Source organism: Macrotis lagotis, chromosome 4 (assembly GCF_037893015.1).
Source record: "Macrotis lagotis isolate mMagLag1 chromosome 4, bilby.v1.9.chrom.fasta, whole genome shotgun sequence".
Classification (NCBI taxonomy): domain Eukaryota; kingdom Metazoa; phylum Chordata; class Mammalia; order Peramelemorphia; family Peramelidae; genus Macrotis; species Macrotis lagotis.
Window position 1 is genome coordinate 112697572 of NC_133661.1, and position 25621 is coordinate 112723192.

The 25621-nt window shown below is 36.4% G+C and overlaps 1 protein-coding gene across 3 annotated transcripts in view; it reads left to right on the forward strand.

Moving 5' to 3' along the window:
* Nucleotides 1-25621, forward strand: part of ARL3 (ARF like GTPase 3) — a 32176-nt gene that overhangs the window by 787 nt on the left and 5768 nt on the right. The window contains exons 1-5 of one of the 3 annotated variants that reach the window (XM_074233814.1): nucleotides 98-318; nucleotides 5481-5624; nucleotides 8864-8980; nucleotides 16158-16208; nucleotides 17724-17909. In XM_074233814.1, the coding sequence (XP_074089915.1) occupies nucleotides 316-318; nucleotides 5481-5624; nucleotides 8864-8980; nucleotides 16158-16208; nucleotides 17724-17909 (501 nt within the window). In that variant the 5' untranslated portion in view covers nucleotides 98-315. Of the gene's footprint in view, nucleotides 1-97; nucleotides 319-4389; nucleotides 4499-5480; nucleotides 5625-8863; nucleotides 8981-16157; nucleotides 16209-17723; nucleotides 17910-25621 lie in introns of those variants that run through there. The other 2 variants (XM_074233813.1, XM_074233812.1) reach the window with 2 other exon arrangements.

Sequence of the window (25621 nt, forward strand, 5' to 3'; positions counted from 1 at the left end):
CCATCGCCTACTCCCCTACACCCCTCTTCCCCCGGCCCCCCATCCCCGCCCTGCGCGCCTGCGCGGACAGGGGCTTAGCCCGGCGGCGGGGCCGGACCGCGTCCCCGTGCGCCTGCGCTCTCTGGCGAGGAACCCCGCGGGACCCCTCTCCCTCTTGCCCTCCTCGGTCTCTCCGCCCCAGTCTCCACCGTGCGTGGGGCGCCGGCGGCACGTCGGGGGCGGTGCCCGCGCCGGGGACGGGCGGCGCCGCCGCAGTTGCCCCTGGTAACGGGGAGGCTGGAAGAGGAGGAGGAGGAGGAGGGAGTCGGCGGGAGGATGGTGAGTGTGGGCGTCCGGGCGGCCCTCGAGCCCCCCTGCCCCGGGTCAGCCCTCGGATCCTGGGGCTGGGATCCTGCCGAAGGGTCGGGCGCCCCCAGACCCTTCCTGTGGAACCGGGGGTCCCTGGTGGCGGGGAGAGCCTGAGGCGGCCGGGTGGGAGACCCGGGGCCTGAGGGAGAGGTTCCCGGAGGATGGGGCGGGGGGAAGGGGCTGCACGGGGCCGGGGGGCGGGAGCAGCTGTAGCCGACCCCGGAGGGCGGAGGGCTGTAAAGGACGGTTCGCAGCCGCCTGCCTCTCCTCTCCCCCCCCCCCCGGACCCCGGGGTCCTGCGTGCAACCATGCAGGAGTGGCGGGAAGGGCCTGGCCCCCGATGCCGAGCTCGCACCCCCGACGGCGGGGCCCTGGGGAGTTGGGGTCCCCCCGGAGAGAAGCGCCTGGCTCACTGGAGCTTTCCTTCCCCTTTATGGTTCCGGGACCTGCCCATTCCAGGCGCCGGGATAGCTGCTCCAGAGTCCCAGCCGTGCCCAGGGCCAGGATGATTTGGTGCACCAGCCTGGCTTTGCCCCAGTCTTTCCTTCCAGGCTGCTTCACCTCACCCCATTTTTTTTTTACAAGCTGATCAAACTTGAGCAAAGAGGCTAGCCTTGGGGAGAATGCCCTGAGCCTCCTCAGGCAAAGGAAAAGAGTAGGTGGACTTGTTATCAACTTTAGGGCACCAGGTTCTCACTTAGCAACCCAAACTACAACTTGGACTTCTGATAGTTTGGCCTTTTCCACCTTGGACCCCTGTTGCTTTCCGAATAGTTCAATTGGATGTGTTTGAGAAGATGTCATTTAGATTTTGTTTGTATCACAAAGGGATTCTCAAGCTTCCTTAGAATGTTGGTCAGTTAGATCTTGCTATCTCTTATACTCTGTTTCTTCCTTAAGGATATATTTTTCTCTCTCTCATCACATTCAATTTGGATCAATGTATACTATGGAAACAATGTAAAGACTGGCAAATTGCCTTCAGTGGGGGTGGGGGAGGGAAGTAAGATCAGGGCGAAAAAATTGTAAAACTCAAAATAAATCTCTGAATTGGAAAAAAGAAAAAAGCAAAAAAGAATGTTGGTCAGTTAATCATTTGAAACGAAAATAGGGTATGTAACTTTGAGTGAGGTGATGCTGAAACTATAGTTTGAGTTGCTCTCCGTTATGGATTTTTTTTTAACCTTTAAAAATATTGGACCATTTCAGTGGTTGGGAGGGCCCAGGAAAAACTGAATCAAAGTGAGAAAACGTTTCCAATATATGATAAGTGAATAAATATAGAAGGAAAAAAACAATTGATTACACATGATCAGATTGCTAAGTATAAGAATTATTTTAACTAATGCTGCCAACCAGATTTTGCACATTCTTTGTAACAGTTTTATTAACCTTGGGCTAAACAGATTTATGTAAATATTTTTGGTGTTATCTTTTTATTAATCATTTGTTTATGAGCTATTCATTATAAAACTTTCTCATTAAAGAATACAAATATTTATGCCAAAAGTAACTAGAACTGAAGCAAAATAGGCATGTCAGACCAACAGAAGATGAAGATTGTCATTATAGATGACAAATGCGTCATCATTGGCTAACTACCAGTTTATCCATCAAACGAACTGAATAATTTTTTTAAAAAATTCAAGATTATGAATAACAATAACTAATAGATCCATTTCTAGGTGTAAATTGATTTTCAGGAGTTTTGCAGATTTTCCCCTTCTTAAACATACTTGACCATATGTATATGTATGAAACAAAGGATTAACACAGACATTTTAGAGTTTATGTTTGGTTTAAATTTTTGATCATGAGGATCTGATGTTGTTACAGTTGAACATAAGTTCTTTAACACAGGGCCTGCTTTTTGTTTTTGTCCTTGTATCTCAGTGCCCTGCAGTACTTGATATCTGGAGACTTGCTTAATTGAGCTAAATGTTAAATAAAATGCCAATTTTTTTAGCATGTGTAATGGGACATCCTTCTTAGATTTCAGAAGTTTGTAGTTGGGCTTTTTAGTCATGCAATGTTTTGCGAGATAATTATCTGTCACAACTATAAGCTGATCTTTTAAATATACTCCTCTAATTTTACTAATTTTGAATTTTTTGTAATACAATAAACAGATTTTTGCAGTGCTATTATTATAGAAGCAAATTTAATTTCACTTTAAGGCCTGTAAAAGTAACTAAACAAAGTAGAGATACAATTTACCAGCTTCTTGAAATAAAATGTCCAGCAAACTTCAAAACCTTCATCCAGGCCTAATAACTGCTACTTGTTTGTTTTTAAACTTGGAATACTGGGGTGGACAAGGTGGCACAGTGGATAGAGCACCAACTCTGGAGTCAGGAATACCTGAGTTCAAATCCCACCTCAGACACTTAATAATTACCTAGCTGTGTAGCCTTGGGCAAGTCACTTAACCCCATTTGCCGTGCAAAAACCTAAAAAAAAATGGAATACTGTAACAAAAAAACCATTCATCCATTCATAGATTCTTCAAACATTTTAAGGTGGTTATAGTAAACACAGAAGAATAACAAGATTACAAGTCATTTTAATCCTAACTTTTCATTTTTAACCAAGATTCTTTTGTTCAGGCATTCAACAATTCAAAGCACTCATTACAATACTATTGTTTTTTGATATGTTGGTAGTTTTCAAGTGTGGTTTACATTTGAGGATAATTCTAAATCAGACTATTTAAAATATAATTTGGAAATACCTAACAAAATAAAAGTACATTAAAAAAATAGAAGACATTACATTTTGAAACAAAATCAATTTGCATCTGACAGAGATCTTTATATATTGATTAATGACTCCCATTTCTATTTGTGTTTGAAACCACTGTTTTTATATCCCTTTTATAAAAAAAATAGTCTTCTGAACACAGTAGTACTTACTACTGATCCTTTCTTTGTGAGAAAAAGTTCATTCCATTGGCACAAACAGAAAGATATATTGTCCCAAAGAAAACTCAAGAATTTTCTTGCATTTATTATAGAGATGACTAACCTCAATTTGTTATATTCAGGTGGTTCAGTGGCTAGAATTTCTGGGTCCAGAGTCAGGAATATCTGAGTTCAAATCCAAACTCAAATATTTAGTTGTGTAAACTAGCAGAACACAAGCTTTTAAACAGCCTCACCAAACTGGAAAAGCTTGGATTGAAGGACTTTTCCTGGACTGAATGGTTTATTTCCTGAAGATTTGCCTAGATAGATGATGCTTTGACTACTAAGACAGAGGAATAGCACCTCCAGACTCTCAGTTTACTTGGAAGTAAGATAATCAAGTTATAGACAAATACTGTATAAGGCCCAGTGACAAGATTCTGGAGGTTAGGAAGGTACCAATTAGCAGTCCTATGTTTGATTATTTTTTGTAAAGATATGTATAGTCATCTCCATTTTCAATTAATTGAAGGGAACCTGTGTAAAAAACAGATGACCCCCCCCAAGCTGGGAGTTTCAAATACCCCAAAAGATACATTTTCATATATTCCTCTATGTCTAAACTGTAGATATTTCAGGATAGTCAGTGCACCATGTGCTCCCCTACCAGTAATTTACTAAATTGGTGTCTATAGCCCTTAAGTCACCTATTCATTGTAAAGTTCATTTAAAAACTTATGAGTTAGACCTATTTTGACCACCAGTTTGAATATAATAACCATATCCTGGTGACACACTAGATGAAGTTTTTTTAATAGTCCTTAATCAAGAAATATTAGGGTAAGATGCTAGAAATATACCTAAATTTGTATTCTAGCTCTGAATTAATTCACTGTATGATTGATTAGCTGCTCTTTAATGTATATTTAGAAAGTAGTAATGTTTTATTAAGAGTTAGGAATATTAATTTCTATGAATTTCAGATCAAATAACATTTCAAATAAGTAGATGAACAGTGTTATACAACCAGATATGGAGGTAGATTTGTTTTGCTTTACCTTCAGGCTTTTAAATCAGCTTACTTCACTCACTTCAGATAGAATACTGATTTCTATAAATATCTTCTTCCTCCTTTAAGCTAACCCTTATAATCCTGTGATCCACTAACTAGGATATTCAGAAGGTGTGTTGTTACACTTCATCACATGTGTCATTCCTACTGCCATTCATCATTCTGCCATGAAAAGGTAGAGGAAAAGATGCTGTAATTTTAGTTAAAACAGGAATTGAGGGGTGGCTAGGTGGTGCAGTGGATAGAGCACCGGCCCTGGAGTCTGGAGTACCTGGATTCAAATCCCGCCTCAGACACTTAATAATTACCTAGCTGTGTGGCCTTGGGCAAGCCACTTAACCCCATTTGCCTTCAAAAACCTAAAAGAAAAAATGCCAAAAATCTTAACAATGAGTCTCTAAGAAAGGATGCCATGAGAATGAAATTGTTAATAGGTCATTTTAGATAAATAAGGGTAAACTGAATTAGCTGAAAATTAGGATAAATAGGGGCAGCTAGGTGGTGTAGTGGATAAAGCACCAGCCTTGGAGTCAGGAGTACCTGGGTTCAAATCTGGTCTCAGACACTTAATAATTACCTAGCTGTGTGGCCTTGGGCAAGCCACTTAACCCCATTTGCCTTGTAAAAAACCTAAAAAAAAAAAAACAAAGATTAGGATAAATAGAGTACCTTTGCTACAATATGCAAACTTTGAGGCAAGAGCATCAGAGTCCAGTCATAATTATAATAGTTATGTAATGTTATTTATTAAAGTTACTTAAGCCAATGTGCATATCAAAGCACATTAGTGTACTTCTGATAAGATATGAAGGACAGGAGATATGGAATAAATGACACTTCTTTGAAAGATATTACTGGAGGGGAAGCTAGGTGACTCAGTGGATAGAGAGCACTGGCCTTGGAATCAGGAGTACCTGAGTTCAAATCAGGCCTCAGACACTTAATAATTACTTAGCCTTGTGGCCTTGGACAAGCCACTTAACCCCACTGCCTTGCAAAAAAAAAAAGAGAAAAAGAAAGCTATTACTGAAAGCTATCCATAACCAAAAGCTATGTACAGTGAAAAATGAATCTACACGGTATTAGCCAGCAAAATGAGACTCAGACATTTATGGTAAAGCCTCAAAAATAACCCCTCTTCTTTGTGATTATCCAAGGGTTTACTCTCAATCCTGCGCAAGTTGAAGAGCGCACCAGACCAGGAGGTGAGAATTCTTCTCCTGGGCTTGGATAATGCTGGCAAAACTACACTCCTGAAGCAGCTTGCATCTGAAGACATCAGTCACATTACACCCACACAGGTAAACATATTTTACCATGCAGTATTTTTGTTTCATGGTACACCATACCCTTTAGAAAAAGGAAGATTATAGTATGAAAGATATGATGGAAGAAACAGAACTTTTGTCTTTTAACTTTTGGTTCAATGCCCAACAACATATTCTATATCATCTAAAAGTAAATATTTACATTACCTTTATTCTGATCCAATATTCTAAGGAATACAACATCTAAGTGCAAAGCACATAATATTTTGACTAAAAATGGAGGTAGAACAATAAAAGATAACAGCCCAAGGATTACTTCCATGAAATATTGAGTAGGATCCATGAAATATTTGCAGAATCAGAAGAAGGCTTCTAATGCTTTAGGTGGATCTTTTATAGAGAGTTTACAAAAAAAAACAACCCACAAATGAACTACACAGACAAAAGGCCCTGGCTAGGTTTTCATTTGCACTGGTGGGAAGAATATCCAGGCTGTTTGAGAGCATACATTTTTTTGGAAGTATATACAAGACACTGACAAGACAAAAATGAAGACCACCATAGGCCCTGCTCCCCCCCAGTTTGTGTTTTGAAGTTAAGTCTAGATGAGCCTTAAAGTTAAGGCTAGATGATCCTTAACTCTAAAGAATAAGGAAAAAAATAGTTGGTGCTTGAATAAGTGAGGATTCTATGAACTGGCTTGCTCATCAAAAAAATATTTTTGTTACTGAGCCTCTCAGAAAGGATTTCATGAGCATGAAATTCTAATAAGGCACTTTATGTTAATAAAGATGAACTGAAAAAATTTGAATATTAGGGTAAAAAACATACCTGTTGAAACTTTTAGACAAATAGCATCCAAATCAGTCATAACTATTTTCAATAATCTTGCAGTGGTAGCTAGCATATATGAGAAAAACAGGTTATTGGGGGGTGGCTAGGTGACCCAGTGGATAGAGCACCAGCCCTGAATCTGGCTTCAGACATTTAGTAATTACCTGGCTGTGTGGCCTTGATGAAGCCACTTAACCCCATTTGCCTTGCAAAAACCTAAAAAAACAAACAAAATAAAAACAGGTTATTCATTGTTTCCTTTCTGCATAGCAAGATCTTGGGGTCAAATTTGTACAACTTTTGATGTGTGTACTTCATTAGTAGTGAGCATTCTTGACTTGAGCCTTATTTCAGAAATCACTGAATTGCTATAAGACAAGCAGTTTTAGAGTGTCTGAATAAAATGTTCATTTCAGGGAATAAGAGCTTACAGTAGTTTCTTCTGGAAGCCTAAAAAACACTCTATGCAGGGCCTTTGAGGGGGAAGATAGTTTTTATGAGTATTTAGAAAAAAAAAAAAGACAAGAGGGTGGCTAGATGGCCCAGTGGATTAAAGCACTGGCCCTGGAGTCAGGAGTACCTGAGTTCAAATCCACCCTCAGACACTTAATATTAATTACCTAGCTGTATGACCTTAGTCAAGTCACTTAACTCCACTGCCTTGAAAAACTAAAAAAAAAAAAGACAAGGCTTTCTTCTAAAGCCCAGACTCATCCTGACCTTCAGATTCCTATATATCTCTGTCTTTAGTTGATAGGTTTTGACATTTATGATCTATATTTAAAAGGAATATTACAAAGTGAACAGTTTTAGATAGTTTTGGCAAGAGAATAGTTTTGAAAAGGAGTTAAAATGCATTCTTAATTTATTTTACTCATTGTTTTCCACACCTAGATTGCTCAAATGGTTCCATTCAAAGTTTTATAGAAAAGGTAGTCACCAACACCTTAAGTTATGCTCAAGTGACTCTCTTTTCCGTAGTGGGGAATCTGGTAGCACCTTGTCCTAGTCTCAGATCTCAAATAGGAGTAATGGCATGCAGCCAAATCTGCCAGATGTTCATGAAGGAGCTCCCATGCCCTGTTAATTTCTATTAAGCAGGATGAAATTCCTTTTCACTAGCAGCAAGCCTATAGACCAGATTTTTAAGTCTTGATTTCACTGTATCATTGATCAGAAAGATAATATATTCCTAATTATAAAATGTTATCTAAATCTTTAATTTTTGCTCATTTTCTTATAATTCCTTACCCATGAATGTGCTGATCCATGATTTACTCATTTTCCTTTAGGCTCTTCATTGCAGTAACTCCTGAAAATCAGTAAAGATTCCTAAAAGAATAACACTAACTATTCTTTAGGACTTGGAAAGTTTCTCCCCAACCACTTACCCACAGTATGATTTCTCATTTCTGAGTTTGAATGTGTGCTATTTTATTAGCCTGACTTTAAATCTCCATGTCCTAGAATATGACTCAAGTGCAAATTCATTCTTTCACAAACATGGTGGCATGAGTTTAGTTCTTTCTATACTCTGTTGAATCCCTTATCTAGAAATCTTTTATTTTGAACATATTTAGAAACTGATCCCTCAGACACAGCAGTTTTTTTCTCTTTAAATTTAGCATTCTGTTCTGTTTAGTCTTCAGTATTAACTACAATTCCAATAACCTTTACCATTCTGGAATCTTTAGGTGACACTCTCAATGCTGCCAAATTGGCTCACCCACCCTTGTAAATATTGTAGATGTTCAGTTCAATTAGATAAATATTTATTAAATATCTACTGTGTGCCAGATACAAATAAGGAAAAAAAGCCATCCCTGCCCTCAAAGAGCTTACAATTTAATAAGTAGAGACAACCCACATAGGAAGCTAAAAAAACAGCAAGATTGAGAAGGGAGCAACTGTGCTTGGCATGAGGTAAAGTTGTTTGTGAAGAAGAAGCCATGCAATGCTACTTATAGAGAATGAAGTGACCAGGAAGGTTGTGAAATCTAGTTCTATAAGGGAAAGTTGGGGAGGAGTTTAGTGCTTTTTCCTTCAATAAGAAGGGAATGGTAGCTTTGAGTGGAATTGAGAACATGTAGAGTATTCAAATCTGAGTCACAGTGATGAGATTTCAGGTGATCAGCTTATCCTCGGATATGGAAAAGATGTGTTGTTTCTCGGAGTGGAAGCCAAGCAGGATTGCTGATGGAGACTGGAATATGCAAAAGTATTTCTCAGTACTCTGACCAGGTCAGCTGCTAACTCCACAGCTTTGTCAAGGTAAACTGTATGTGAGTTAACCTTCTCCTTCCTGTCATTTTTATTACTACTGTGTTCATCTCTGTCAATATGCCTCAGAAGTGGAAGATGACCAAGCTGTTAAACATGACCTTGTTAGCAATGATCTGAAAGCCTAATTAAACTAAGTGGTTTTTTTTCTATTCTAGGGCTTTAACATCAAAAGTGTACAGTCACAAGGTTTTAAACTGAATGTATGGGACATTGGTGGACAGAGGAAAATTAGGCCATACTGGCGGAATTATTTTGAAAATACCGATGTACTTGTAAGTACTGCTTATTCTCTCATTAATTTAAAGCCTTTCCTGCTGAGTTAGAAACTGTAATACTCTAATGTTCTCATTGTCAGTATTTTCACTTCTATAACATTAATCATCATGAACTTCTTAGAAGGGCCAGCAGAAGACTGGAGATTGTGAGACAAACCATCTTGGAAATAAGATACTTTATTTGTTGCTTGGTAACAATATCATGCCCTTCCACACCTTGGCCAAGTAAACTATTTATAATTCCAGTGATTTTGAGCAGCAAAATAAAACTTAAAAGATCTCAGAATGTCACTACCTATAATCCCTGAAATGAAGTTCAGAGTCGCTTTTCACCCTTCTCTAAAATGAAAGAAGTCTTGCTTCATATGATTATTATGAGAATTAATTTTTCATTATCTTTGGATGTATATCAAGACATTAAAAATTGGTATTATAAAATCAAATCAACAAATACTAATTGTACACATAATACTTGTAAGACATTGCAGTAAGCATCAGCCATAATATGGCTTTCAATGGAGAAAATCTGCAAATTGGATGTTTGAATTGGCATGAGAAAAACAAGCTAACTAGGGGGAATAAAGCTTTCTAAGGAAAAAAAAACTATACTCTTAGCCTCAGATTACCCGTAGTATGCTTACTTTTTTTTAAATTAAACATTCAATATCATTCATACTAGAAGTACCTAATAGATTAAAAAGTGAGAGGTGGTGGAGAGAAACAAAGCTTATATTAAGTCCTTTGCAGGTATAAGCCAGGGTAAAGAAAATTCTAGAAGGTAGATGGAATAAGGGTTTAGATATTTGTCAGGTTGCCAAAAGAGATCTCTTTAAGAGCTAAGCAGAGCTAACAGCTAGTAGGCAAAGATTATGTAATATGATCATAAATGCAGCATTTTGTGTACTTCATACTGGACCCAGCAAGCTATGTTTATTTGAGCAAAAATCAGTTAAGCATAGCATCACGAAGGAAGTCTTTCTCTGCAATATTAAGCAGCCAGTTCAAGGTTGCTTCTTGAATTTAGACTCCGTCTTGTATTGTACCAGTGCCTTTGAGATTATGGTTATTAACCAAGTCTCCAGGGCTAGACTTTACCAAAGCACCACTGTGTAAGACTTATTAAGCACCTTGGGGATGCAGTTTTTTGTTTGTTTGCTTTAAATTCTTTACTTCTTGAGTTAAGAAACTGATTCTAAACTACTTGCTAAATCAGACAGTTTCATGGGTACTTTAATTATCTTCAACCAGGAGAATACTATAAGGAATTAAATAGCATCTTGGTAGCCTGAAAGGGTTAACATAACTCATAAATGTAAATGTTAAAATATTCCCAAGGGAAGATCAAAAGCATGAAATAGATCTCATTCATGATTTTCTAATTCTAGAGAAGAGGGAAGATAAAAAATGTGATAGAAGTAATCGGCAGATAAATACAGCTTTTCAAGCTGATTAGAAATCATAGAAAAACACATCACTGGGGCGGCTAGGTAGCGCAGTGGATAAAGCAACAGCCCTGGAGTCAGGAGTACCTGGGTTCAAATCTGGTCTCAGACACTTAATAATTACCTAGCTGTGTGGCCTTGGGCAAGCCACTTAACCCCACTGCCTAGCAAAAAACTAAAAAAAAAAAAAAAAATACTATGATCTGTGGAAAGGGAAGCAGTTTATGACTAAGGAAGAGATGAAGAACATCACTAAAAAAAAACACATCACTGCTGTTTTTCAAGGAAGAGACTTTTATGACAAAGATTCATTGTCTTTTACTTTTAAACATATCTTAAAGTAATTGTCTATCATTCTAAAACAAATTAAATCATTTTCTACTCATCTCCACTGAAGATTCTTAGCTATGTCTTAAATTCTCTGAAATAAGGTGATTTCTATGCTACCACAAACAGTGTACATGTGTTGGTATGGAATAGATAGAACAGTTTGTGGAACTCTACAGATAATCCAGAAACCTTATTTCAGTCAATAATTTCAGTATCCCTCCCCCCAAACTTTTGCCACCTACTAATAAAATGTGAGTTTCATTTCTTCTTGATGTGCCCACCCTCTTGTGGAGCAATGTTTATGAGCAGCAAAATGACCAAAAGGTGGCAGCAGTAGGGAGAAGGAGGAAAAACAAAAGAATTTTCAATTCATTGACTAAATGATTGGTTCTTGAATAATGGAATTGAATAAACTTATCAGAGTCCATATCACATTAGACAAAAACCTTTTTCACTGATATTTCTTCATAGAGCAATTAGAACTTTAAAGTCATTTCCTTGAAGACCTGTGTACTTAACTTTGCATATGGCAAAATTTCCAGTATCCTGAACTAAATCAAGATTTATAGATAGGCTAATAATTTAGTTTATCCTGTTCCACACTATTTTAAAATCAAGCTTAGAATAATATGAAGGTTTCTGTTTTTTTCTGGATTTTTTGATGCTGAAAACAGAATGCTTTGTTTTAGTTGGATATAGGTTTGTATTTTACATACTAGATTAACAGATTATAAAAAAATAGATCATATAGACTTCTTCTTAGAATTATTGTACAATCACTTCCAAATGTTATTGAAAGTGATTTGAGAGGTAAACCAAACACTTTGAAAAACATATGTATATATTAAGGGAAAATATGTCTACTTTTTGAAAACATACTTGCCAGAGAATACAAGTGTTTTTATGGGACTATTTGTCCCATAAACTAGCTATAAATCAGTGCCAAAGTTTTGCTCTTGTTTTCCATCAGCCTCTGAACTTGCCCATCATCTCTGTTTCACTTTAAGTAAGCATTCTGAATTTCTCTTAGGATCACTTCTCTCCACTTTTTAGAACCCTTTACCAACTACACATAACATTTGAGATAGACTACAAAATTTTTCTTATCTTCATAGTATACCTTCTGAACAACCACATTCTTCTTAGTAGATAATACTCTCAATAATAGTCATCAATATGATATGATAGCCTAACATAATCTTAGACTGCATTAAGAGATGTATGCCAAGAACAGACTAGGTTCAATAGCAGGAAATGATTATAGTAATCTGCTGTTTGCTAAAACCAGCGTCTAGGGGCGGCTAGATGGCGCAGTGGATAGAGCACTGGCCCTGGAGTCAGGAGTACCTGAGTTCAAATCCGGCCTCAGACACTTAATAATTACCTAGCTGTGTGGTCTTGGGCAAGCCACTTAACCCCATTTGCCTTGCAAAAACCTAAAAAAAAAAAACCCAAAAAACCAAAGAGTCCAGGTATTGGGATTAAAAACTAACTCTTCGATAAAAACTGTTGGGAAAATTGGAAGTTAGTATGGCAGAAACTTGGATTATACCAACATCTCAAAATGGGTACAGGATTTAGACATAAAAAACAATATTATAAGCAAACTAGGAGATGAAGGAATAGTTTACCTGTCAGATGTATGGAAAGGCAAGCAGTTTATGACCAAGAAAGAGATGGAGAACATCATTAAAAACAAACTAGAATGATTTCTCTCTCATCACACCCAATTTGTATCAAGGTACAACATGGAAACAAAATAAAGACTGACAGAGTGCTATCTGTGGGGGGGGAGCAAGATTGGGGGGAAATTGTAAAACTCAAATAATAGCTTTAATAAAAATAAATTTAAAATAAATAAATAAATTCAGTGCCTAGGTTCAAGGTCTCTCCTAACAAGGGACTTATATATGCATGCATACACCCACTTATAAAAATAAATTATCTCTCAAACATCCTAAAAAAAAACTAGAAAATTTCAATTACATTAAATTAAAAAGCTTTTGCACAGACAAAACCACTGTAACCAAGAAAACCACTATAACCAAGATCCTAAGAAATGTAGTAAATTAAAACAAATTTTACAACTAGTATTTCTGACAAAGAACTCATTTCTAAAATATACAGAGAAGTGAGTCAAATTAAACAAAAAAAAAAAAAACCAAGGCATTCCCCAATTGACAAATGGTCAAAGGATATGCAAAAGCAATTTATAGATGAGGAAATCAAAGCGATCCATAGTCATATGAAAAATTGCTCTAAACCACTACTTATTAGAGAAATGCAAATTAAGGCATCCCTGTGATACCACCTCATACCTCTCAGACTGGCCAATATGACCAGAAAGGATAATGGTCATTGTTGGAAGGGTTGTGGGAAATCTGGGACACTATTACACTGTTGGTGGAGCTGTGAACTCATCCAAACTTTCTGGAGAGCAATTTGGAATTATGCCCAAAGGGCAACAAAAAATAATTACATACCTTTTGATCCAGCAATACCACTATTGGGTTCATACTCTGAAGAGATTATGAAAAAGAGTAAAAACATCACTTGTACAAAAATATTCATAACAGCCCTGTTTGTGGTGGTAAAGAATTGGAAATTGAGTGAATATCCATCAACTGGGGAATGGCTTAATAAATTGTGGCATATATATGTAATGGAACACTTTTGTTCTATTAGAAACCAGGAGAGATAGGAATTCAGGGAAACCTGGAAGGATTTGCATAAACTGATGCTGAGCAAGATGAGCAGAACCAGAAGAACATTGTACACCCTCACATGGCGATGATAATCAACTTTTTTCCTTTTTCTTTTTCTTTTTCTTTTTCTTTTTTTGCAAGGCAAACAGGGTTAAGTGGCTTGCCCAAGGCCACACAGCTAGGTAATTATTAAGTGTCTGAGACCCGATTTGAACCCAGGTACTCCTGACTCCAGGGCTGCTTTATCCACTACACCACCTAGCCGTCCCCTATAATCAACCTTAATGGACTTGTTCATTCTATCAGTGCAACAATCAGGCACAATTTTGGAATATCTGCAATGGAGAATACTGTCTGTATCCAGAGAAAGAATTGTGGAGTTTGAACAAAGACCAAAAACTATTACCTTTAATTTTTAAAAAAGTTATCTTATTATGTAATTTTGCTATCTGTTATACTTTATTTGTTTTTCTTAAGGATATGATTTATCTCTCATCACATTGAACTTAGATCAGTGTATACTATGGAAACAATGACAATGTAAAGACTAACAGATCAAGGGCAGCTAGGTGGTGCAGTGGATAGAGTACTGGCCCTGGAGTCAGGAGTACCTGAGTTCAAATCCGGTCTCAGACACTTAATAATTACCTAGCTGTGTGGCCTTGAGAAAGCCACTTAACCCCATTGCCTTATAAAAATCTTTAAAAAAAAAAAAAAGACTAACAGACTGCCTTGTGCAGTAGGGGAGGGAAGCGGGAAACAAGATTAGGGGGGAAATTGTAAAATTATAAATAAATAAATTTTTTAAAAAACAGAGATGTATGCCATCCTAAATTAAGAAGTAATGGTCTTACCATACTCTGTCTTTATTGACCACATCTGAGAAATTTTCAGTTATGTGAGCCACATCTTAGAATGACAAGAGATAATTCAAAAGATGTTTAGCCAGAAGAATAGTAGTCTTAAAGAGCATATGGTAACTCTCTTCTAGTATGTAAATTATTTCATATAGAATATGGATTGGAAAGGGTGGCTAGGTGGAGCAGTGGATAGAGCACCAGCCCTGGAGTCAGGAGTGCCTGAGTTCAAATCCAGCTTTAGACACTTAATAATTACCTAGCTGTGTGGCCTTGGGAAAGCTACTTAACTCCATTTGCCTTGCAAAAACCTAAAAAAAAAAGAGTATGGATTGGATTTGTTCATTTTGAACCCAGAACCTGGAAAAATGGGTGAGAATTGCAAAGGAGAAAGTTGGTTTAAGGAGCTCTCAGAAAGAGCTTTAATTGTCAAATAGTGTGTTCCCCCTTATTAGAAATCCTCAAGCTAAGGGTAGATGACCACTTGCTGAAGTATCTTAATAGAGGAAATTCTTTCATATATGAGTTAAGACTAGATGGTTGTTGAGGAAACTTTTCCATTTTGAAATTCTATGACTCATACTTTTTTCTTCTATCACCTGCATAAGACCTTCTAGGAAGCCTTTTCTACTATGACCTCCTAGTCATTGTTGATTTGAAGTCTTATTTTTCATATTCTTTCTGGTTCATTGCTTAAAGTCCATCTCAAACTAGTTTAAAATCCCTCACCTAAAATAACAGTAAAACCAACTCCAGGTTATATGATTATTCATTTTTAACATAGAGATGGCTACAATCCCAAAATGTTCCCTTTCTATCTATATACAGTATTTTATACTACTCCTGTAACACAGAAATTAAAAGCCTCTGAGTTAGAAATATCTTTAAATCTCATATTCTACATTAACTTGCCAGTCATTCAACATTTATGAGATAACTCACTGTGAATAGAGTACTTGTTACCCTCTTTGGATATTTTATAATAATAATCAGATTTTAGAATTCTAAGGCCCAGAACATTCTTTGTGCCTTTCTTCTCCCTTTGCTTTTTTCCCAAAAACAAACAAAACAAAGCATGAAGGTATAATTGTTCTTGGGAACAAGAATTATTTTTGCAGTAGTTTTAGGCTGATAATTTTTAGTTGTGGGTGCCTGTCTGACAGAGCATTCAATAGAAGAATTTTACTTGGTTTTGTTTTAGAAGGGAGTCTAGTTTGGGCGTGAGTTAGAATTTGATACATAGAATGCCTTGTTCAGGCACATTTATGTAGTTTACTGCTACTAATGTTAATAGTTTTGATAATAGTTTCTTTTGTTGAAGAGCACTTTTGTAGGAGATTTGTCTTTCTTGCATTATTCTAATTTAAAAGGAATTCTAGTTTTATAATTTATGTACTGAATTCCAAATCCTCTTTTACCAACAGCAGAGCTTTCCACAAAACTTTTCCAGTTGTCTGCCCCTCATCCCTTGAGCTAGACAAGCTAAATTTTTAATGTAAATGTAAAAGGTACCTGGGCAACTTCCTTATCATATACATTAATTCCAAGAATATTGCCTACGTGCTACAATTAAGAGGAGATCTGTCTATTTTCATTTTTACATATCTCAAAACGTGCCCATCACACTTATCCTAAGACTTCCTCTGACTTTTTTGACCTCTTCATTATAGGTATTTGATGACATACTCTGTTTTCTTTGCTTTCCTAAGTGATCTGAGGGCTACCACTCTGTATGTCTCAATGCAAGCTTAAGTGATATCCACTGCTCACTTCTAGGCCCAACACTGTATTTTTTCATTTCTGCTAACTAAAGTAACTCCATTTCTATTTTGTCTTATAGATATACGTTATCGACAGTGCAGACAGAAAACGATTTGAAGAGACGGGTCAGGTAATTAAATCTTCTGTCCAAATATTTCCAAAATGGGGCAGCTAGGTGGCACAGTGGATAGAGCATAGGCCTTGGAGTCAGGTGGGCCTGAGTTCAAATCCTACCTCAGACACTTAGTGATTACCTAGTTGTGTGATCTTGGGCAAGTCACTTAACCCCATTGCAAAAACCAAAAAAAAAAAAAAGACAAACCAAATATTTCCAAAATGACTGATTTTTCTATTAATTTTTACCTTGTTAAAAGTTTGACAGTTACAGAGCTATTTTTTTTTAACCTTTACTACTTACAAATACTCCTTGTGGTAGTTAGGCAAAAATTGAAGATGATTCAAAGAATATTTGTTGAGGCTCTGCAACAAAAATTAATGAAATAAAAACCAATAAGACATTAGTAAATGAAATTTAACATAACAATTAAAACCTCTGCAAGTTCTTTTCAGGTCTGTTAAAAATGAGGTCAAAAGGGAATTTAATTTGTTTTTATTTATATCTTTCAGTACTAATTTAGCTGTCCTTGGAGTAACTCAAAAAATATTACAAGAATTATAAGAAATGTATAACCTTAAGTTGGCTACCCTTGTTTCCAAACCCAGTAATCATGTATGTCTTTGAACCTATCTTGTTCCTAAATAGGTCTGGGTATAGTTGTTGCAGTGATGTTTGGTAGCTTTTATTCTTCTCTAAGAGTTAAATTAAGAACTCCCACCATACCCTAGTGACTTTAATATCATTGTTTATTTGAGCCAGAATTGAACTGAATCTTACCTTGAATTTATATTATCCACTTTATGAACCATCTAGCTCCCTCCTAAATGATATTTAAGTAACTCAGCTCTGTATGAAATGGTATTTTTGTGATCATTTGCTATTTGCTTCCTGGCAAAGATTTACAGCAGATAGAACTAACTTGTAATTGCACATACACCCCTGTCTCCCAAATCTAAATGCCAAGTGGACTCATGAAATTTAGTGACCAACATAAGTTATACACATGATATGGATGTATGTCCATATTTTCAACAAGACAATGATTAAAACAATTATAGCCTTTAAAAGATGCTATATTTCAGCCTGAATTCAGTCTTCCCAGAATGGGATGAAAGGGCAAGGCACATAGACAAAAACATGATATCAAACTGGATTCTTCCAGCTATAGGGTCTCCAGATAGGTTCAGGGCTTTATTCTAGATTTTTTCTAGATTTTTTTTAACTTAAAAATCAAATTTATTTTACCGCTCTCAACAAATATTCAAATATAAAAAAGAATAGAAAATTGAAAATGAACAAATAAAACAAACTATAGATGCAATCTTGGATGCACCATTTTAGCAATAAATAAAAGAAACAAAAGGCAAACATATTAATCTTAATACAATATCATCAAAATAATCTTGTTCAGTTTTGTACTCATTTTTGAATCTCTTTCCTATATATCTAAATGTTCTTATTAGAGGTGAGATTAGGTTAGACCAAGTCAAGTGTGGGTTTTCACCTCTTTTTTTTAAAATGATACAGGAACTAGCTGAATTACTGGATGAAGAAAAGCTAAGTGGTATCCCCGTGCTCATCTTTGCTAACAAGCAGGATTTGCTCACCGCAGCCCCTGCCTCAGAGATTGCAGAAGGACTAAACCTACACATGATCCGTGACAGGGTCTGGCAAATCCAGGCTTGTTCAGCCCTTACAGCGGAAGGAATACAGGTGAGGTGACAAGGATTGTTTGATAGGACTATCAGAGAATATTTGAACCTAGAAAGTTAGGAAATTAAGGTCCCTTGACAGATAGGTATACATGAAGGTCATATTAATAGTTTTTTAAACATTTCTGCTTAGCAACCAAAAGAGTAATATTGATTTTATATACCAGAAGCCCAACAACTTGAAGCAAGTGACTAAAGACTTTTGAAAAATATATATTGACATAATAGAACTATCAAGAGTTGTATGTATTGGTTGACCTGAAAGTTTTCATTCTTCTCACAATTACCTCCTCTGCTCCTCTCCTTAGTATCTTTCTTGTTACTACTGATTGGATTCCCCATTGGGGAGCTTCTAATTGCCTTTGTTTTAAACATAGGATTTGCATACATTAGGTTCATTCTGTTCAATTTGAAGGCCTAAACAAGTGTCAGCAAAGAATATATTTCTCCAAAGAATGGTCAATTGTTCCAGCCTCTGATATTCTCCGCAAGATAGCATTATGGTCAATTAGTCAATAATATATGCCAAGTGCCTCTAGGATTGTGTTTTTATCTTAAAGCCCAGAGGATTTGAAAAGTCCCCTCCCCTCTTCAACATTTGATCTATTTAACAGTCTATAGTTACTGCTTATCTGCTATATGCCAGTACTATAGAAGTCTTGAATAGCAGTGCTTGAATTTTGTGTTAGATTTCAACCATCCTTAAAAAACTTAATAGCCTCTTTAATTGCCATATGGCATTTGTCTCTTAATGAGACAACCTGTTTGCTTTTCTCTGAACTTGACATGTTGGGAGATATTGTACCTGATCAGTGTTCTGCAGCCTCTTTCCATTTCCCTTTTGATGTTCTTCCCTTTCACCCAAGACATTTAACATTGATTTATTTTAAAACTGCCTGCCAGACTTTATCATAAGCAAAATAGTCACTTCCTAGAATTGTCTCCATCCTTCCTTATGGTTTGCTACTTGCCTTTTTGTTGTGATACATAGGCAGCATCTAACCACAGCTCTGTCTCTGTTAGACTTCTAAGTTTGAGGGGAAACTCACTCTCCATGAGGCAAGTAACCACAGCAATCAATAAGGACAAGCTAATCACTTCTGAATGCTAACCTCCTTTACCATGACAAAGCTGTCCTCTCTTACTCTACCAGTAGGGATTAATACTAACTCTAGCCCTAGATTGTAAAGCTTTTTGGGCCTCCATCACTTTCTGAAAATCTGAACCTCAATTTTCAATCACTTTTCATGATTATAATTTGATCTAAACAGTGTGTATAAGTGAGTGAAAATATGATAATTTGGTTTAACAACCTAAGATAGATGGTGGTAGTAATTACCTGTAGTCATTACTGTGGATAAAGAGAGGAAGAAAGTAGTAATTTTTCCTACATTTAAAATTATGGAATTTTAGACCTGGAAAGAATATTAGTGTTGATTTTAATTAAATTAATGTTTTCATTTTACAAAGGAAGAAACTGAAATTAAGAAGGGAAGACACCAAGTTAGGTGATAATAGACTTGAGAGTAAAATTTTGATTTCTTGACTCTCAGCTAGAGTTCCTTCTACTCTACCAGTTTTGATGAGCTGCTATCTCTACAGGGCTTCACCAGTTTACTGTTATCTGGAGTTTGAAGAACAAAAGAGTGGAATTATAGTAATAGATTTTAGAAACAGATGATAAATAGCATATCTGTAATCTCTTTTCATTCAGACAGAATATTGGGGAGGGAGGAGGGGAGTAAAATGGAAGTTAAAAAGGTTCTTCTTCTTACACCTACCTTCACAACCTAAGAGAGGAAGGGGAGGGATTTTCCAGAAGTACTACAAGGAATAGAATTAGACTGGGAAGGTATGACTTTGGAGCACTCAGAATTGCTCTCTCGTTTTATCTCTCCTCCCTCTTTCCCATCATTGGCCAGGGTTAAATTATAGAGCTGCTCTCTTCCCTTGACTTTGAAATCATGACAGATTTCATGCTTTTTGGTGCACAGAAGATTTATTAGAAATTATAGGTGGTTGAGCATACCAGATGGGTAGAAAGATAGACTAATTTCAATGGAACAAAAAGACATGAATACTCCAGAGTGGTACTGTTTTGATAAAAGGAAACTTCTCAGAGCAGGACCTTCAGGAACCAAGTTCACAAGAAAAGACAGCATAAGAAACCCAAGAAAGAACTATGAACAAGAAAAATAATGACTTTATATGGAGAAGGAATAGATTGAAGGTCACTTAATTAGTTTAGTAGATAGTACCATGGTGTATAGAATTGGGTAGTTAAGACTGGGATTTCAAGGTTAATGAGATTAGATTATGGTTAATAGAATGATATAAATTTAGATAATTTAACCATTATTTGAAATGGGTTATTTAATAAAAATGTTAATTAAGAAGGGAATCTGATGTCTATTGTCCCTTAATGTTAACCTTTTGGGATTAAAGAAAGGTCATTGACAATTTTCTGTGAAAAGCATATTCATTGTGTAGTACTAGGTCACCTTGACCCTTCCCCCAGGTAATGCCCCTGACCCAAGCTTTTGCCCACTTAGTCATTTTCTTGTTTTCTACTTTATCAAGTCACTTGAGTCGTTTAATTCCCTTCTGACTTTACTCATTAAAATTGTGGGCTTTTACTGCTTTTTGTTCAGCAAACTTGAAGGTTATTACGTTTAAAAGTAAAACACTTCGATAGGAAAGTATGTAAAGTTTAGTAACTTGTATTAATTAGATACACTTTGAGATATTTTTATTGTATAAAATATTCTGTTTATTCTTCCCCTAAAAGTTATCCTTTAATACTGGTCCTAATAACAGCCACAAAAAAGACAAGACAATAAGTGGGGCAGATAGCATTGCCATCTACAGGTCTCATGACCCCAAAGGCCTATATGAAAGCCAGAAAAATAGTAACCTGCAGTGTCTATTATAGCTCTTTGAAGAAAATATCTCTAATTGTATCCCTTGTGTCTTTTGTGTTATAATGTGCTTGAAAAAGTCCTCTCTTATTCTGAAAAACAGGCCACACTGGAGTGGGAGGGACTCTTACATGTTGAATTTCAAATCACACTCCCCATTGCACTCAGTTGGAATTGGGTGGATCATATCATTAATTGAAATAGAAAAAAAAAATGAATGCTGTCTTTTGGAATTTTAAAAGGTGCTATGGTGAGATGGAATCCTGGACCTTCCTCCCTTGACTGTATCAAGGAGGATATTTGCAATACCTCCAGAAAAAGGAAGTAAGATGAATTGTACCACAGCACCTTTTCTGGTGGTGAAATGGACTTTTGAAGGCTTCGCTCTAGGTCTGAACTGCTTTTGCTTTTCCTGATTTATGGTGACTATGATTAGGGCTATCATAGGATTAAGGCATATTTTTATGGGGAATTGTCAAAAGCAAAAAGGAGGTTGAGGAGACAGGAAGTAGGGAGAGAACATAGTCCTGAAAACATTGTTCCCACTGACAAGACCTGGGATTCAGAGATGGGGGTCACAGGAAACCCAGGTATGTCAAGTAGATGAGGGGTGAAAGAGAAGAAATTATTACTACAGATACTGTATCTGGAACTTCTCAGCTCCCTCATAAAGATGCCTAAGCTAGATGCTATGAAGGTCTTTTCCATTTCATGACATTTTACATAGGAACTTCTTTGCTGTCTTTCCTGTTGTTGCTGCTGCTTCTTTGGGTATTGTGGAAATAAGAAACAAATGGTCTAAATTAGAACCAGCCAGAAATGCAGTAAAAAGACAGCCCTTTGTTAAATTTTCCCTTTCCACAAATTAGACTTGAACCTTAAACTAATGTACCCCCAGCTGTTCATCCTTGTCTCTTCTCAGAAACTGAAAGTTTTGATCTAATCTGGGGCCAAATGGTTCTAGAAAGCAGTATCTGATAACATAGACCCACATCAATCTCATTTACATTTAAATCCCAAAGTCCCAAATAACTCAGAACTTTAGCATATGGCAGTTCATGCTTACCCCAGTTTTTCTTTTTAGAATTCATCCATTCCTAGTTCTTTTTTTTGTTATTTCTTATCACCAGAGACTATAGAGTTATCTATTTTCCTGAGATTATTGCATGGATACTTTGGTTTTAGGAAAAATTACTAACAATCTTGATACCAAAATGTGAACCACACTTTAAAATCAGCTCTGCAGATAAGCACAAATTATTCACTAGCTTACAGTTTTTTTATTTTCGTTAAATCTTTGCTTTCTTAAGCATAAACTAGAATTTTTATTTTTCATTTACATATAAAAGAATTTTAATATTTTGAATTTGTTTTCAATTACATGCAAAGATTGTTTTCAACATTCATCTTTTTGTAAGCTTTTGAGTTCCACATTTTTCTTATTCACTACTCTTCCCCTTCCCCATGACATCAAGTAATCTGATATGGGTTATACATGTACTATCATGTTTAACATATTTTCCATATTAGTCATGTTGTGAAAAAAGAATCAGAATGAAAGGGGAAAAAACCATGAGAGAAAGAAAAAAATAGAACAAGTTTTTAAAATGAAAATAGTTTGCTTTGGTCTGTATTCAGACTCCATAGTTTTTTCCTCTGGATGCGGCTAGCATTTTCCATCACAAGTCTTTTAGAATTGACCTTGATGATTGACCTGCTGAGAGGTGCTAAATCCATCATAATTGATCATTATACAATGTTGTTGTTAATGTGTACAATGTTCTTCTGGTTATACTCACTTCACTCAACATCAGTTTAACATTCTTTTTTTACATTTTGAGTTTCATATTCTTTTCCTTCCTCCCTTTCCTCCCCACTCCTTGAGAAGAGAGGCAAGTTGTTACAGATTTTATATGTTCAGTCACACACAACAATTCCATATTAGCCACGTTACAAAAGAAAACAAGCAAAAATAAAGTTTTAAAAGTATGTTTTGCTGTGCATTCAGACTCCATCAGTTCTTTCTCTGTAAGTGTTTAGCATTTTTCCATGTAAGTCCTCTGGAATTGTCTTGGATTATTGTATTGCTGAGAATAGTTAACTCATTTACAGTAGATTGTTGTAAGATATCACCATTGCTGTGTGCAATGGTCTCCGTCAGTTCATGTAAGTCTTCCCAGATTTTTCAGAAAGCATCCTGCTCATTATTTTAGAGTACTGTAGTATTCTACCACAAGTGGTTCAGTCATTCCCCAAATGATGGACAACCTTCCAATTTCTTTGCCACCACAGAAAGAACCAACTCTAAATATTTTTAATACAAATGGGTTCTTTTTCTTTTATAAATTATTTATTTGGGATACAGACCTGGCAGTGCTGTTGCTGGGTAAAAAAGGTATATGCACAATTTGATAACCCTTTGAGCATAGTTCCAAATTTCTTTTCAGTTTTATTGAATCAGTTTAGAACTCCGCCAACAGTACATTAGTGTTACAATTTTCCCACATCTTTTCTAACATTTGTCATTTTCCTTTTCGGTCATATTAGCCAGTTTGATAAATTTGAAGTAGTTCCCCAGGATTATTTTAATTTGCATTTCTCCAAACCATATGATTTCTTCTGAAACCTGTCTTTTCATAGCCTTTGACCATTTATCAATTGGGAAATGACTTGTTTTTAAAAATTTGGTTCAGTTCTCTATGTTTTTGAGAATTGGGATTTTTTGTTTTGTTTTGTTTTAGGCTTTTGCAAGGCAAACGGGGTTAAGTGGCTTGCCCAAGGCCACACAGCTAGGTAATTATTAAGTGTCTGAGACCGGATTTGAACCCAGGTACTCCTTACTCCAAGGCCGGTGCTTTATCCACTAGGCCACCTAGCCACCCCTAGAATTGGGATTTTTATCAGAGAAACTGGCTTGGGGCAGCTAGGTGGCACAGTGGATAGAGCACTAGCCCTGGAGTCAGGAGAAGAAACTGGCTATAAAATTCCCGCCCCCCCCCCACCCAGTTTTCTGCTTTTCTTTTAATCTTGGCTGCAATGGTTTCTTTTTGTGAAAACTTTTAAATTTAATGTCATCAAAATTATCCATTTTACATCCCATAATGCTCTGTCTTGTTTGATCAAAAATTTTTCCCTTAGCTATAGATCTGCTTATATCACCCTTTATGTGTAGATCATGTACCCATTTTGACCTTATCTTATTATACAATGAGTGATGGTCATTTATTCCTAGTTTCTGCCAAACTTCATAAGCCAGTATTAAAATTAAATTTGAATTCCTTATTAAAGGCCTGACATTATTTGTTATTGATATCAAGTACATTAGTAATCAGCAAAGTAGTTTTAAATTCTGGATTTTGGCAGGGGGGACAGGGGGGAAGCTGGGCATAGGGATCTGTTTTTGAACTTTGTCTTTTAATAGACTTAGAAGATGAGATTTGTCTGCCTGTTGTGTATGCTGTAAACAGAAAGATCATTAAGGACAACCAAGCTTAATGTCAGTTTTTCCTGAAGCTGCTTCTTATGAACTTCTTAGGCATTCTAATGATGCCACAGGAGAGGTTTCATTTCTATAGACAAAGGGGTTGGGCTCTTTATTCTCTCAAAATGCTTACTGATATGACAATGCAATCATAATGGCTCTAAAAAACAGTCCTACCTATGATGTTTGATACTTCTTCCAACAAGGAGAAAATATGTAGTTCTGAGAGTATACATTAAAAGAGCAGGATAGTCAAAGAACCCCTCTCTTCTAACAAGCTCAAAATATGATGGAGAACTACTGTTGGATCACACCCACACATATCCATGTTTTCTAGGGCCATTCTAGTTCAGGGAAAGGTGTGATTTGGTGAAATTCAGTTTTTATTTTTCTTTGGACCTCAAAGCTTGGGATCAAAGCTGTGTGTGTGTGTGTGTGTGTGTGTAGAGGCTTGGTGACCTCTTAGTTGCTTTGTTAAAGTGAAAAAAAAAAACATTGAGTTCTCGAAAGAGTGAGCAATAGGGAGATTCATTTCATTCCATTCATTTGGGAGGAGAGAGGCAAATGTGAAGAAAATTAGTTAAACCTGTTTTAAATTGTTATAAGTGCTAGGTAATACCATGGAACTATTTCCAGCTTTTGGAGATAAATTCACCTCACCTCTCTGCAAGCAAATAACTTTAATAGACCTGAATCTTTTTTTTCTCAAATGTATGTAAAGATAATTTTCACATTCATTTTTATAAAGTTTTCTCCCTCCTATCTTACCCTCTCCCCACCCTAGGATAGCAAGTAATCTGACATAGGTTATACATGTATAATCATGTTATATATATTTCCATATTAGTCACACTGTGAAAGAAGAATCAGAATAAAAAGGGAAAAACCATGAAAAGGAAAAGGCAAAAGACAAATTTTAAAAGGTGAAAGTAGTATGCTTTGATCTGCATTCAGATTCCATGGCTCTTTTCTGGATGTGGATGGTGTTTTCTATCATGGATCTTTTAGAATTGTCTTTGATTGCTGTATTACTGAAAAGAGCTAAGTCTTTCGTAGTTGAACTTCACACAGTGTTGCTATTATGGTGTACAATGTTCTGGTTTTGCTCAGTATCAGTTCATATAAGTCTTTCCAAGTTTTTCTGAAATCTGCTTGCTCATCGTTTCTTAAAACAATAATATTCTATTATATTCATATACCACAACCTGTTCAACCATTCCCCAATTGATGGGCATCCTTTCAATTTCCAATTCTTTGCCACCACACAAAGAGCTGCTACAAATATTCTTGTACATGTGGCTGTTTTCCTCTTAT